At 50.5% G+C, this 15985-nt stretch overlaps 1 protein-coding gene across 2 annotated transcripts in view; it reads right to left on the bottom strand.

Annotated features, from left to right (window-relative positions):
• SCN4B (sodium voltage-gated channel beta subunit 4) overlaps positions 1-15215 on the bottom strand; it is a 20311-nt gene extending 5096 nt beyond the window's left edge. Inside the window, exons 1-4 of one of the 2 annotated variants that reach the window (XM_019647367.1) lie at positions 14942-15215; positions 6623-6795; positions 5392-5620; positions 2398-2527 (exon numbers count right to left, since the gene is read on the bottom strand). In XM_019647367.1, coding sequence (XP_019502912.1) covers positions 2398-2527; positions 5392-5620; positions 6623-6795; positions 14942-15002 — 593 coding nt within the window. In that variant the 5' untranslated portion in view covers positions 15003-15215. Of the gene's footprint in view, positions 1-2397; positions 2528-5391; positions 5621-6622; positions 6796-8528; positions 8613-14941 lie in introns of those variants that run through there. The other variant, XM_019647368.1, reaches the window with a different exon arrangement.
• Positions 15216-15985: the final 770 nt, after the last annotated feature.

Here is a 15985-nt window from a genome sequence, read left to right as displayed (position 1 = left end):
AACAAGTGACTATGATACAATTTTGTAAATGATAGGATGGGGGTGTACCAAGGAGGGACTCAACCTAGGAAGGCTCCTTCTAGGGGTCAGGGAAGGGTCATTTAAGATGAGACCAAAGAAGATGAGCAGGAAAAGAGGGAGGAGGCATTTTAGGCAGAGGGAAGCACCCCCATATATGAAAACCCAGAATTAATGATGAGATGTTGTCCAACACCTTCCTTCTTCTCAGGAGGCCACCCCATCTCTGCTGTTAATATAGGCTTTCCTCACCACTCAGAGGACCCTTCTTGCACTTCCCTGGGGCCTGTCTCTTGCCTCCAGACTCTCCCCACTCAGGCTCTTTGCCCACTATGGCCAGACCCTTTCTTCTGAAGGCCTCTGATCATGCCAGGCCCTGCAAGCCCTCACCAGGTCCCCTGCAGTCAGAAAGAAAGCCAACCTCAGCCTGGGCTCCCAGATCCCTAAGTGTCTGTCCCCAACCTCCTTTGCAGGCTTATTCTCCCCTTCCTGTCTACCAACTCCCCACCCTCCACTCTCTCAACAAACAAAATGCCTTGTTCTCCAGACACATGCCCACTTCCCAGACTTTCTGCCTTTCCTCTCAGTGGTTCTTCCACCTGGAACACCCTTCTCTTCACCCTCCCCAGGGCTTAAATTATGTCATCCTGCATGGCCTACAACAAACATCCCTTTGGCCAAAAATCCTTCCCTGGTATTCTGCCCTCTTCTGAACTGCTGCAGCATTCTGTCACACTTCTTTGCTGGCACTGATCCCCTCTACTTTGTATTACATTAATCTGTGTACACACCCTTTACCAAAAGGCAGAACGTCATGTTTTTCCAGCATTTCCTATAGCACCTAGCACAGTGCCTCACACACAGTACCTCAAAAATAGCCACCAAATGAAAGAATAAACTCTCGATATACCCCCATGAATCAGTAGCGTATGGTGGCAATGATGTAAGCTTTGAAGCCAAACAATCCAGCGTTCAAACCCCAGCTCTATCACTTACTAGCTGTGTGGCCTTGGGCAAGTCATTTAACCATTCTGAGCCTCACTTTTGCTCTACTGTAAAATAAAAATTATGGATATTATATAAAAATGCCTGGAGACACATAGTAAGCATTCGATAACTGACATGAAGTGTTATTATCTGTAGCAGTCTCCTGACCCACCAGTGTCCTAGAGAAAAAACATTTAGCCTGCCTTGTTTTCATTGAGCCCATGATGGTGCCCAAGAATCACTATTTTCTTTTCTAACTGCTTTTAAACCACATGTTGTTCTCCAATTTTGCTTACCATCAATAGTAATACTGGTTATTAAAAACAGAATTTGGTCCTGCCCCATGCTTCTGGCCCTCCCGAAGGTCTCCATACCCCTCACAGCCTCTGGCTGTGATGCAAGGAGACAACCCAAGAGTTCATCTCAGCCAGTGGCTGGGATGAAGTTCCCAATGGTTCCCCGCTCCCCACCCCCCAACACCCTTAACATCCCCCCCCACTCCTGCCTTCAGCCTCCTTCCCCTCTTACCAGTATAATTTCTGCCTTTTCCAGCCTAATTCCCTCTTCTCAACAAAGCAGAATGAAGCAAACGGAAACAGAGCGGTTCTCCTTTCTCTCATGCATCTCCCTGTTACTGTCACCTCTCTGCTCCAATGCAGGCCTGCCTCATCTCATCTTTCTTGCTTAGAACTCAACTTGCAATGCCATTTTCCTGCTCTGGTTTTGTGACAGTCCCATCTGCTGCTTAGGAGTCTGCCTGTTCTGGCAATTCTGGACCTGGGGCTTGCATCCTCTGTACCTCCCCATCTTCCCTCCCCTTCCCCTTATAGATGTCTATTTTTATACCTGAATTTATCCTAGGGCTTCCTTGGAGGCTATATCAGCTTTTTAAAATCTTTTTTATCTCTCCCATTTGAATTTTCAGAATTTCACAATAAAAGACTCCTATCTCCCTAGAAGGGTCTTCCCATTTTAGAGTTTCTGTATATGGAATCTTATATTTTTTCTGAAAAGACTTCCTAAATCCTTTCGTAGAACTTTAGGTTGAGGCGGTCCAAGTAGAAAGAGAGAGAGGCTATGGGAAGGGCAGGGAGACAGTGGGATGAGCAAGGGCAAGTGGATTGCATTTATACTCAATGAATTCAATGTGTTCAATGAATACCTATTGGGAGGTGGGGGGAGAGGAAATGAGAGGAGAGGAGAGGAGGGTTGCAGGGACAGGAAAGGGAGTGGTAGGATTCGGAAGACAGGATAAGGTGAGGAGATGGCTGGAAGGAGGAAGGCTGATGGGGGAAGATGATGGTGAAATAAGAGGATTCTGGGAACACCCACAAGATGAGAATGGGTGATGGGCTGGTGGGAGAATAGAAGAGTGTTGTGGAGTCAACTCACTTTTTCTCCTGAGTCTTCTTGAGGATGAAGGTGATGAGCTTCTTGACCAGCAGGATGAAGACGAGGAGCCCAATGACCCCGCCCACAACAGCCAGGATGATGAGCGTCACTGTGTTGTCCACTTCTTCCACTGCGTGGCCAGAGCAGGGAGAGAAGGGGGTGGACAAGGAGAGGAGGAGTCACCTGGAGCCAAGCACCATGGCAGCCTAAGGTCTACGTAGCCTCCAACCCCAGCATCTGGGACATGTCCTCCCCAGGCCCCCACCCCTCCCCAGGCCGTACAGCTAGAAGCAGAAGCTGGAACATGGCACCCACCAGGCTAAGGTACTACACAAAGGGGCCCTTCTTCCCCACACACACCCTCTCACAGACACACACACGAGTTCTAAAATAATTCAGACTCAGAGCCCACAACTCTCAGGTTTGAGTCATGACTGCATCCCCAAATTGCCACATGAGAATATCATTGCTTCTTTCTAGGTCTCCTTTGCCTGTGCAGAAAAAATTAAGATGCCCTATGATATCTCTCATGTGATAGGAAGACTTTGGAATCTGATAGTCTGGGTTTTAACTTCAAGATTTCAGCGGTCACTAACAAGCTGGTAACTTTGAGCAGGTCCTTTAACCCTTCTATCCTGCTTCCTCATCTGAAAACTGAACTGACTTCTTCACAAACCTCCTCCACCCATTGTCTCTCCCATCTCTAGTCAACAAACTCCAGGGCCGGCCAAGTGGCGCGGTGGTTAAGAGCTGGCTTGGGATGCCAGAGGGCCCCGGTTCGGATCCCACATATGAGGGCCAGTGACACTGCCCTCCACAGCTAAGATGCTGAACAACAGTTCAACCTGGAGCTGGGCTGCCGTGAGTCGCTGGCGATAGCAGGTGGGTTGCCATGGGCTACCATGAGCGGCCAGGAGCCAGCGTGAGCGGCCAGGAGCCACTGTGAGCGGCTGTCCAGAAGCCGGCGACTGATCTGCCTCTCCTGGGAAGAGCAAAATGATGGTGCCAACTTGGGCCAGTGAAGCAACGTCCTCCACAACTAGACAGAAGAGCAAAGGGATAGCATCTTGTCTGTTCCCCTTCCCCCAATTCCCCAATAAAAATCTTTAAAAAAAAAATAAAACCAAACTCCATCCTTCTAGTATCCTTCTAGTTGTTCTGACCAAAATCCTTTGGGTCATCCTTGACTCCTCTCTTTTTCTCAAACCCCATATCCGATCCACCTGAGAATCCTGTTGGCCCTAACTTCAACAAATTCCAAATCTGACCTCTCACCACCACTCTGGCCCAAAACATCTCTTGCTTGGATATTTGTTGTAGCCTCCTAACTGGCCTCCTCACTCCATTGTCTATTGTTGGCACAGCAGCCAGAGAGCCTGTTCCAGCATTAACTCTTCTGCTCAGAGCCCTTCCTTGGCTCCCATCTCACTCAGGCTTATAAGGCTCCACACAATCTCACTTAACCTGATTCATATCTTATTACCCTGTTTCAGCCACACTGGCCTCCTTATTGTTCTTCAAGCATCTGCCTCAGGGCCTTTGCACTTGCAGTTCCTTATGCCTGGACTATCTTCCCCAAGACATCCTCACAGCTTCCTCTCTCACCTCCTTCAAGTGTCCTCACTCTATGTCACCTTTTCCAGTGGGGCCTTCCCTAGTGATCCTGCTAACACCCCATCTTTCCTTCCCCATTTTACTTTTGCTCCATAACACTAACCGTGTTCTCTTATACAATGTAATTTTCTTCTTATTATGTTTTCTATATATCTCCTCCAATCTCCAAAAGGGAAAGAACTTGTCTACCTTGTTCATGTGTATCCTCAGCACCTAGAACAATGGATGCCACATAGTAGGTGCTCAATAAATATTTTTTGAATAGATGGATGAATGAATCTGAAAACGGAGAGGTCAGCTTAAAGAGATATGCGAGGAGCAAAAGAACGAAGGTAAGTGAGAGCATCTAACTTAGTGCCTGGCACCCAGAAATACTCCACAAATGTTGGTTCCCTTCCCTTCTCTTCCCTCCTGAAAAGGCTGAGCACAAAGTAGAGTGATAGCCACACACAGAGGAAGAAGTGATGCCATATGCAGACTTGATTCAGATGACTCCAGGCTCCGAACAAGCTACCTGATGACCTCTGGCTCTGTCCGTGGCCCAGCCAACATTGAACTCATGGGCCTCTCCTGCTCTAGGCATTCTATGTCATCCTGGAGAGCAATGACCCCAGGCACACATGAAATGCAGCACAATCAGGACCCTTGAGCGACTTCCCTTTCCTTTTTCTCTGCTTCTATACTACCCTAGCCTTCCAGGCTCCTCCTCCTTGAAGCCCTGCCTAACTCCTCCAGCCCCTCCCCTAGCCACCGGCAGTGTGTGGAGTCATGTGACCACCTGGCTCCTCATTACATGCTCCCTCACTGTGTCGGATTGGAATGCTCGACTGGGATTTAAGCTCCAGATGTTGCCTATATGTCTTGCTCTGCCTCTATCTACTTCAGTTATTTAGCTACCTATCTTCTGTCCTACCCTGAACTGTAAATCCTTCAAATAAGAACAATGTGTAGCATTTATAGCACCTTTTGGTATAATACCTGGCATTCAATCAACTTTTGCTAAAGGAATACGGAAGAGTAATAATAATCCGCATGCACAGAGAGCGATTTCCTTGTCACGAAATCCTCCCATGGAGCTTCTCTAACTCTCACAACAACCCTAGGAGAATGCAGCCATATTACCATTTTACAGATGACAATAATGAGGCTCAGAGAGGCTAAGTGTCTTTTACAAGCTAGTCAGTGGCAGAAGAAGTGTTCAAGCTAAGTTCTGAGCTTCCACATGTAACTCCAGTAACTATTAAAAGCATAGAGTGAAAGAAAACACCTGTGTGGTCCATTTTACCATTTCATGGTAACACTGAGTGGAGTAACCGCCTGCCCCCGCCCCCACCCAGTCCTTCCCACTCCACTGCCCTTGTCTCAGCCCCCACTGCATACGTTTATCAACCACTTGGAGGAAGATGGTGGCCTGGTGCTGAAGATCTTTCTCCTTGGGGTTCTTCACATGACAGGTGTATTTGCCTGTGTCACTGAATTCCAGGTCCTTCAGCAGAATGGAAATGTTGTTCATCTTCTCCTTAGTGGAGCCCTCCAGAGTGATGCGGTCATCGTTTTTCAAATGCACCCTGGGGTCAGACTTCTCATTCTTCACAGACCCAATTATGAGCTGGGAGAGGAATGGAGGGAGAGGAGGTGGACAAGGAAATCAGGGTCTTCAAGGGTCATGACATCACTCCAGCCCTCTCCGGGGGTGCCTGCCCTGTCCTGGTCCAGGAAGAGCCTGCAGTCAGAGGTGCTCCCCTCCCTCTTGCTTTCCTTCCAGTGTCGATAACTCTGCCTGTCTAACCCAAATTCTGTTTGCTTCAGGCCAAACCCATGTTCTTTTATTGAAGTCTCCCTGGGATGTAGCACAGCTCTGACTGCTTTCTTCATAAAAGCCTTTTATGACTCCTGCCAATACCACATTCGTTTCCCTCCGTCACTACCCCATCCCTTGCTGACATGCATCCCCTGTCCATCTGAATTCTGGCCCTCCATCAAGACCTGCATCATTTCTACAGCACTGTCTGTCACCACTCTCTGAATTCAGCATTTAATCATATCCAGAGTTGGTCACTCGTGGTTTCCCATGTGTTCGTCTCGGGTCCCCTACTAGATTGCAGAGTGAGTCTTCAGTAAACACCTGTTGATTGACCCAGCCCCACCCACAGCCCTGTTAATGCTCCTGCAGATCTCATTTTCTTCTCAGCTTCCTTTCCCTTCTTTCCAAGTCTGGTTCCACAGCCCTTCAGTCGTGTGGACTCTTCTCATTCCCTCTCTCCAAGCCTTCCAAAGGTCCTTCTCTTTCCTGTTTTTTTTAAATTAAATTAGTGTTTTTTACACAAGCCATCCAAGTTTCAGGTATTGCTTCAGATCAGACAGAGGACTCTAGCCAAGAATTCCAACAGGTCCCAAGTTCTAGTAACATGATCCAAGCATCCCGCCCACTTAGATCTTTCTAGGTAGGCTCTGCAAAGAATACTGGGAGAAAGGATGACAAAAGGTGTGTTCTGGGACCATCACAGTGGGGTCAGTTCAGAAGGGACCACAGTCTGGGATGAAGGCAGGGGTGAAGCAACGGGGAAGGGAAGAGGATCTGACCGGTCCTGTCCCTTCCCCCACTACTTACAATCTTGAATGTTTCACTACCGTTGTAGGACCACCAGAAGCTAAGGTCACGGAAGCCAAAGCAGCTGGAGAAGGTGCAGGGCAGCAGGATTTCCGTGCTGTTGACAGCATAGATGGTGCTGGCTTTTCCCACGGACACCTCCAGCGATAGGGACACAGGAAGCAGGAAGAGACCTGTGTGAGGGAGCACCACTTCCCTTAATAAAACCCCTCCAGAACCTCCAGGCTGGGGCTCTGGAAGGTCACCCTCAGTGTTAACTTCAGGAAGATGGCTCTCTGTTTCAATTGACACTACCTAGGCCACCCACCATAATTCTCCATTTCTTCCTCATTGGCCTAGGCAGGATTGAATTCTGGGTCAGTTAGCAGCCCTTGTGGCACTCTGAATGACCACCAGGGGTCATCCCAACCCAAGAAAACGAGGCCCTTGCCAGGGTGCGGACAGTCCGCGCCCCCCTATCCCGCGGGCGCAGTTCCTGAAAATGCCATCCCTGCCCCACCCCAAGTGCAGGCCGGGCTCCTTCGATTTGCCGTGGGAATTTCCCCTAGGACAGCGGTCTCCTCGTTACGTTTTCGGGGTTGGCGGGGGCTGAGGGGGGCACGGAGCGGGTTCCATACGGTGAAGAAGAGAGAAGTGCAGCCCCAGTCCCCTGACACTGCCCCGCAGCTGTCATCGCCTAACTCTGGAGGACCCTACCGGCGCCGAGGGGTGGAGAGGCAGCGGGACACTTCAGATGGACCTTGCTTGGCCATCTGAGTCCAAGGCCCTCTGGCCACCGAACAGAAAACCTAAGAACAGAACGGACAGGCCGGGATGGAATAGGAGGTGAGTGGGTGCGTAGAAATGGGGCCGGTCTCAGCATTGGGCGGCAGCGAGGGTGGAGCGACTAAAGCAATCAGGGAGAGAAAGTCAGGGGGCGAGGCCGGAGGAAGACACATTAGGGAGGCAGATTCCCGACAACCCGAATGCAGGCAAGTGGGAGATGGTGCCAAGAGGGCGCAGAACCTGCTGTCCCCTCCTGACCCAGAGAGGCCTGTCCTACCCCTCACACCTCACAGCCCATTGCAGCCCCTTGTTCTGGGAAAGTCCCCAGAGTGCACCCTTCACACACACACACACACACACACACACACACACTTCCCAGCACATCAATACCATCCCTGTCTTTTAAGCAGGAGCAAACCATGTGTTTCCACTCATGGCCTCTGGGACCCACCTCATGAGTCTTTTTAAGGAGACCTGGCCCTCCTCCTGTCCTACCAAGTCCTTGAGAAAACCCCATTGTACCTCAAGGTCGTGGAAGAAGGGAGTTGGAATTGGATGCCACCTCTCCTTGCCCCTAGATTAAACGATACTTGGGTCACCCCAGGTGAGGACATGAGGGCCCTACTCAGGTTCCCAGTGACCCCAAGAATAACTCCCCTTTCCTGGACTCCCATCCTTTGTAAGTGCTGCATGTAGGTAATCTCATTTCATTCTTAACTTCATACCTGCAAGGTGGGTATTACTAATCACATTTTACAGATGGAGAAAGTGAGGCTCAGAAGAGCCAAGTGCCTTGCCCAAAAGCTTTACAACTTCTAGGGGTAGTTAAAATCTGAACTGGGGTCTGACTCAAGGGCTCATGGGCCGTTGAGAGCAGCCACCTGGCTGTGCTACCTCCTATTTCAAAGTTTCCCTTTAGCATCTCTTCCTAGACTGCAGCTTCCCTCAACTACTTGGACCTCCAGAGCTAAAGGATCCAGACTGATCCATTCATCCCACTGCCTCATTTTAGAGACAACCAACGCCCCAAATGTAGGAGACTTGGCTGAGCTGACTTAGTGGCTGGGCTGATGGAGAATTCCCAGAACCATTCTTGTTCCCAAGACAGCCAGGGTTAGTCTTTGTTTTCAAAGTCACCAACCTTGCTCTTTCTCGCAATCCTCACTCTCAAGGAAGGACCTCTTTTGTCTGACTTCATTCCCTCGCAGTGCATCATAAACCAGTTTCCTCTTGTTTTGCCCACATGAGATAATGATGCAAGGTGCACTTTAAAAAAACAACAACGAAAGAAAAAGACAGAGAAATAGCTCCAAGGAGAGGTGGCAGCCCTGCTCTCAGAGCTCCCCTCAACTTCTTCATGTCCCCTTAGCTTCTGAAGGCAGAGTGCTCTTACCTCAAAGCTCAGAAATAACACCCCATGGTCCAGGAAACAAATCATAACCCCTGCCACTGTTGATAATAGCTGATATAGCAAGTCCTCACTTAACATAGTCAATAGGTTCTGTGACTTCAAGCAAATGATATATAACAAAACCAGTTTTACCATAGGCCAATTGATATACACAGGAGTTAAGTTCCTATGCCATCTCACCAACGTTGTCTCAAAACGATGTTGAATGAAATTACATAATTCGAGGACCTGCTGCATGTAATTATTGAGCCTTTACTGTATTCCAGGCACATTTAATCCTTGCACCCATACTATGAGTGATGTATAATTGTAGAAGAGCTCCATATTACAGATGAGACAACTGAACAGAAGGAGGTTAGGTGATTTGCCTAAGGTCAACAAGAGATATGTCTATCATCCCAAAGCCCCAAAGCAAGAAAACCCTTTCTTACATCCTAATGTAGCAGGGTTTGCCCACCAGGGTTCCAATTAGCGCTGAGAGGTTATTTCAATTATCCCTCATTCTTAGGTCAGCTCCTGGGTGCCAGGAATTGTTCTAGAGCAGTGGCTTTCAAACTTGAGAGAGCATTAGAATCGCCTGGAGAGCAATTAGATAGCTTGGCCCCACTTCTGGAGTTTCTGATTCAAGAGCTCTAGAGTGGAGCCTGAGGATTTGCATTTCTAAAATTTTCCCAGGGAATGCTGTGGTTAGTTCGATCAACACTTTGAGAACCATTGTGCTAGAGGATTTATACATATTAACTCCAACTTATATTAGAATATCAAAAGGTAGGTATAATGTCTCATTTTACAGATGATGAAATTGAGGCTTAGAGAGGTTAAGTAACTTGCCCAGGGCCACATAATAAATGGTGAATCAGCATTTACTATAAAACAGGACAGGCATTTTATATACACTGTTCCATTTAATCCTCATACTAATGCTATGAGGTAGTTATTATTTGTACCCCGATATACAAAATGAAGAAATAGGCTTTCAGAGATTACTTGCTCAAGGACACATACTGGGTGAGTGGAATAAGTGGTATTCAGATGTAGGTCTACTTTTCACCACACTATGTAAGTGCGGCTCCAAGAGAACAATGCTCTCCTTAACACTCCAGTTTTTCCTTTCACCTCTGCCTTCCCTACCCCCCACACCTCCACCTCCACACATACACCGCCCCCCAGAGATGTAGGAGCCGGAGCCACACACAGAATTCCACTGTCTAGCCTAGAAGATGGCCTTCTGGTCAGAGACCCCAACTTCGCTTCTCACCCCCCATTGACCCCACAAACCAAGGAACAAAGTGTGGAGCTGTAACAGGAAAGCTCTCAGGAGAAGGCAGCTTCCTGCTGGCTACAGGCCTCCCTCAGGACTCCAGCCCATGCTCCAAGTAGCGCCATAGCGCCAGCCTCCAGTGCTCCCTGGCACCTCTGTCTAGAAATTGGGATCCTGGGGAAGATAGGGGGAACTCAAGTCAGAGCCAAATCCACTCCCCATCCCCAGCCAGAATGGCATATCCAAGAGCACCAAAGATACACATCAAAAGTGAAATTTTTTGACTGCTTTAAAAAGATAGAAACAGAAAAAGAGGAGTCTAGAATAAAGGAGAAAACGGTTTCCTTAAGGTCTGGCTAATGGCAGTGCACGTTTTTACCAGATTAGTGCGCACCTGTGCGGACGACTTAACTCTAATAAACTTGGAACTCCCAGACTCCCAAAGTGAAGCATTGCCAATTCCTACCATAGCCTGAGAGGGACAAAGAAAAGGCATACACGGTCCCATGGAGAAGCCCAGAGCCCCATTAAGGCATCAGAGAGGGGGGGGGGCAAGCCTGGCCTCTCCACTGCACACCCTCCCAGTAGTCGGAAAGTCCTGCCAGCTATATCTGGGTGGCTTGTGCCCAGGGAAGCCCAGGAGCCTGTCTCCTGCTGTCTCACCTGCGAGGCTGCGCTGAGGGGCGAGGGGAGAGCATGGGTAGGTGTGGATCTACTAGAGGCCCCTGGAGCTGTGTTTCAGTGGGATGACCAAGTCAGGAGAGCACTGGTCAGCAAGTACAAGGCCGGTCCCACTCTGCCTGCTGATCTCGAGAAAGGCAGAGATACCACCACCCCCAAACCAGAATAGCTGTCTTTCCTACCTCCCCACATGGGTGTAAAGCCAAATCGGAGATCATAAAGCACAGGAAAGGCTTCAGTGAGTTGATCCCTCAGACCTAGGCACCCTGCAGGTAGAGGAGGATAGTGACTGAAAGGAGGGAAGGGGAGAGAGCGGGCCCCCATCACAAGTCTGGAAGTAACCGGGGCACCCCTAGCTTAATGACCAGTGCCAGCTAAGAATGCCTCCAGGCCATTTGCACATTGTTTTATACTACCACCCTGTACCACCTCTTGGAGGTAATTATTTCCATGTGTCTGGCTATTTCCCTGACTAAAGAAGGACTTTCTTTGCTTTGCCCCATCCCAAACTCTTTAGAATTTCAAGGTGTGTATGTGTAATTGGGATCAGGGGCCTGTTTCTGGTATCGTGGGACTGACGAACACGTCCTCCTCTTGATGAGCCTGTGAGATTCAGTCCTGAGCCTCAAAGCTTTGCCTTTGCTCACTAAAAGTCCCTAACCATTTGGCCACTCTCAGAGCTGCCATTTTGTTTGCCATTCTCTGAAGTCTTCAGCCCGCTCCCATCTTCATCCAGGTGCTGCAGTTTTATTTAAGGATTGATTCAGGACTCCCAACGTTTATTAAAGTAAAAGTGTACTTGATAAAGCAAATAGTATTATCAAATAGTCACACCAACAGGAATCTAATGGCTACCATCAGGTATTCCAAGGCAAATGCCAAAACAGGAAACGGTCTGCCACCTTTTCTCACATCCAAGCATCAGTCACACCTACCTGGTATGGAAGGAGGACAGAGGGACAGGATGATGCCTACTCTAAGTTTAGCTCCAAGGGCTTTGCCGACTTTAATAAGGAAGCTGATACACTCTGGCCCCGAGGGAGTCAGATAAGCTCAAAGCTGGAGCTCAGAGGCAGAAAGTGAGCTGAGGCCAGCAAGACAAGACTCTTCTTGGGGTGCTGGCCCTAGTGGCTATGGGAGGCAGGGCCGGGCCAGGCAAAAACCCCTGGGCCCAGAGACAAAGGAAAGATTTCAGCTCCCTCTCCCTAAGCAACCTACCTGCTTCCTGCCTACTCCCAGGAGCTTTGCTGGGTTAGAAGCATGCCCCTGAGACAGCAGGAGATGCTCAACAAAACCAGCTTTGCAAACAAGTCCAAGCAGTGTGTTTGTCCCTCCTCTTGCAGGCCACAAAATAGGTGTGTTGGCAGGGGCAGCCCATGGCTTATGCAGGGATCCCCACACCCTCAGCAACAGGGCAAAGTGGGAGAATCTGTACCCAGGGTCTGCCTATCACTCAGCCTATCAGGCAGTGGCCAGTCATAACATTTGAGGATGCCTCACAGGCCTGCACCTCCAGAAAAAGAGCTAATCATTGGTTCCAGGTTCAAACCTGGGCTCTCCCTCCACTTCTCCCCTTTCCTGTACTCTTCTCCATGAACTCCTTATTTACCTTTTCCTTTTCCTCCCTCTGAGTGGGATTGAGCACCCTCTCTTTAATTGCTTTCTCATTAAACAAGCCCTTAATAAATACATACCAAGGGAAAGAGGGTTGTGCAACATAGCACCCTCACAAGTGATAATTAAACACAGATCACAGCAATTAAGCAAATCAGGGAACAAGGAAGGGGTGGGCAGGACAGATATATTACCAGTTACATGCTTAGGAAGGGACTGGCACCCACCTAAACGTCAACTGCAATACTACAGCCTTGGAGACTGTTAGTCTCAGTCTGTAAGCTTGAGTTTGATATGGGGAAAGGGGCTGGAGGGACAGGACACTCCTGGGAGCTTGCTACTCCATTCCGTCCCCACAGTCGTGAGAACAATAGCTTTGCCCACCCCCAAGCTTCTATCCCTCCATGCCCATGCCCCAGAGCTTCTCTCATTCTTTAGCCTATTAGCACACTCCCTGTTGACCTTCCCCCTCACCAGACTTTGGTTAACTGGGAGGCAAGTTAGTATGACAGAGCCCAAGAGACCTGGATTCTGTCCTACTTGACCATCAATTGGCCATGCACAGTTGGGCAAGTCACCTTCCCTCTCTGGTCCGTGGTTTCCTCTTCCTTTTTCTGTGCTATGGTTTCCAAGGTTCCTGCCAGTATCAAGGCTGCCAGGGAGCATCTCCAGTTGGCTATCCAGTCATCTCCAATCTCCCCACCAGACTGAGAGCAAGGATAGCATCTGTGTCCCGAGCTCAGGGCAGCGCCACTGTGAGGGCTCAGCAGTGGCGGCCTGGGCAAGGTCCAAGGGGAACCCTGGTTGTAAACCCTCAGCAGACCAGAGGAGCCGGGGGCAGAGCAGATGGGGCCAGTTCTGGAGCCTGCTGGGCTCCCACCTACAAATTACTCTGCTTTCTCCTGAGTTCCCAGAAGTTAAGGTAGCTCAGGACTTCACCCAAACCTGCTCCTATGGGCCCTGCCCCTACCTGGTCTACCAGTTGCACAGTCCTCAGAGGAGGTGGGGGCTTCCACCTGAAGCAAAGTACCAAGACTCTGCCCACTATCCCCCCAACAGACATACATACACATAGTGTGCAGTGTGGTTTCCCACAGAAGACTGGTTCTATGAATATTCTAACAGCCAAAGCACTGACATCCACCGTCCAACCAGGCAGCAGCAAGTGTTGATAAGTGGGCTAGTTAAATGACTGTGAGTTTGAATTGCCTAGGAACCCCTTACCCCTGCCATGGTCACAGTGGGAACCTGGGCAGATGGGGTGAGATGAACTGAGGGGGAGCTAGTGTAGAACGGCAATGTGCCCAGCCCATGAGGAGGAGCCTCAGGCCTCACAGAGGCCCACTTCATTCGGGTCACTGGGAAGCCAGCATACAGCTGTGCCAAAGGTACCAGAGACAACACCAATGTCTTCTATCTGGCTTTAGTGGTGTAACTAAATCAGTTGCTCCTGAGTGAAAGAAATAATATACTCTATCCCCACTCCATCATCAGGTGCTAACATAACAGGTCTGAATATATTTTACATTTTCAGAAACAGCAGTGACTGCCCTTAAGGGTTTCTGTCTCCCTGTTTTCAGCACAATTGCCTACATCGTGCAGCTAACCCAATGAGGGGAGCTGCAAAAATCCAAATCTAACCAATGTAAACAGGAAGAGGTGCGGGTGCCAGAGATGGAGTTGGCTTACATTGAAGTCCATCTATGATTTATGAGATTACGTTCTGGACTAATACTGTTCCCTAATCTCTTGTTGTTTGGCATTCAAAACTGTTGTGTGTATATTCATAGATATTAATACTTTGTTCCTTCTGTGTCCTCTGGAAGTGTCTCCTCAGTCTTCATATTCATCCCAAAAACGAAAAATCAGGAGCAGGTTAAACAGGCCCTCCCTAAGAAGAGATACAAGACTCTTCCTAAAAGGGGGCTTGACCAGTCTTCCAAGTCCCACCAACCCCTGCCAGGCCTTAGTGTGGAGCTGCAGGGAAGGCAGTGGGCACTGGAGGAGGTAGAGGGCAGAGAAGCCAAACAGAAAAAGGTCCAGGAGGGGACAGACAGACAGACAGACAGACACACACACACACACACACACACACATTGTGCGTGTCTGATGCCTGGGTAACAAGCATCCAAGTTGCAAACAGCTCTGGGCAGCGGTAGAAACCACAGTCCCAACAATCACACGTGCAACCCACCAGGTATTCCCTGCACCCAAGGCATAGACACCCTCCCCCACCCCCAGCACACCGAAACCTCTGAACTAGGAAGACCCGCGCTGCAGCCCCAAGATCCAGCTCCAGAAAACTGAAACTGAAGGAACTAGGAACAGAGAGCAAAAAAACTAATCTCGAGGATGGCGGGCCAATGGGGCGGGGGGCGTGCACGATCCTCAGGGGGCACAGCCAACAGAGCCGGGCGTTGGGCAAGAAGCCGGTGGCAGTAGTGCTTGTTTCGTGGCGCACTCCAAAGCCCACCCCATCCCAGACACTGCTCTTCTCAGTGTCCTCTCCTATGGGGGAAGGATTTTTTTTTTTTGAGGGGGAGAGAAGGGGAGAGAGGCAGAAGAGACCAAGCTGGGGCTGCCTTACCCAAAAGCCCAATGCCCTGCCATCTCGCCCGGGCTGCGCCTCGGTGCCCAGCCCCGAGCATCGTTCGGTTCTCTCCGGAGCGCTCCAGGGGCGCGGGGATGGGATAGAGAGCACAGCAGCGCTGGCAGTCCGCGGTCTGCAGTGGGCCCTAAGCTGCCGCGGAGCTCTGCGCCGCGGGCCGGGGCTCGGGAAAGTTAGCGGGTAGAGAGCTAGAGGAGGGGGAGGGAGGGAGAGGAGGAGCCGGCTGCAGAAGAGGCAGCTGAGGGCGCCAGGAAGAGTAGGAGGAGCACGAGGAGCAGGAGGAGGAGAAGCTGGAGGACCGCTGAGCGAGCGCAGAGGCGAGCGTCGCTGCGCCTCTGCCCTGGAAATGCTCCAGCCGCAGGAGGGGAGGTGGCCGCTGGGCAGCCCAGGACGCCCCCGCTCGCTGCGTACCCTGCCCAAGCGCCCGCCTCGTGGTCCCGGTGCCCGGGGGAGTAGGGTGGGCCCCCCACTCCCTTTCCAGCTTGGCTGCGGCTAGGCACTGCAGGGCCGCCCGCAGCCGCCCGCATCGTCCCATGCGCTGAGCTGTCAATTAGGAGGATAGTTTTGGGGAGAGCAGAGGTGGAGCTTTTTGGGTGTGGAAGGCTGTGTTGTGCTTTGGGAAACACGGGTAGAGTAGTGAGTGGCTCCCCTCCCGAGGCTGAGAAGGGACGTCGGCTGTCTGCCGCTGGCACGGCCGCAGCTGGTGGGTGTGCGTTGGCTTGCCCCCTCTGCTGCCGGGCGGACCTGCGCGAAGCCGGCTGTGGGAAGGAACTGAGCTCCCAATTGCACACCCCCTCCCAGTGCCCCCCAACCTCTCCCATTTCTTCATAGATTCCGCGGAAATCATGGTGCTCATTGTTAGGAAATCAGGGCAGATGCTGCCGATCCCCCCCCACCCCACTTTTCACCCCCCCCCCCCCAGCATCCCCAACTCCCGACCCCTACTCCTCATTTTCCCATTGAGGATGTCTCCCTCAGACTCCCCCCTTTCATCCTTCTCCAAGAGCTTCCCCTCCCTCAGAA

The sequence above is a fragment of the Hipposideros armiger genome, unplaced genomic scaffold, assembly GCF_001890085.2.
Source record: "Hipposideros armiger isolate ML-2016 unplaced genomic scaffold, ASM189008v1 scaffold_111, whole genome shotgun sequence".
NCBI lineage: Eukaryota > Metazoa > Chordata > Mammalia > Chiroptera > Hipposideridae > Hipposideros > Hipposideros armiger.
Note: the sequence above shows the minus strand (reverse complement) of the source record. Positions and strands in the feature narration are given on the sequence as shown.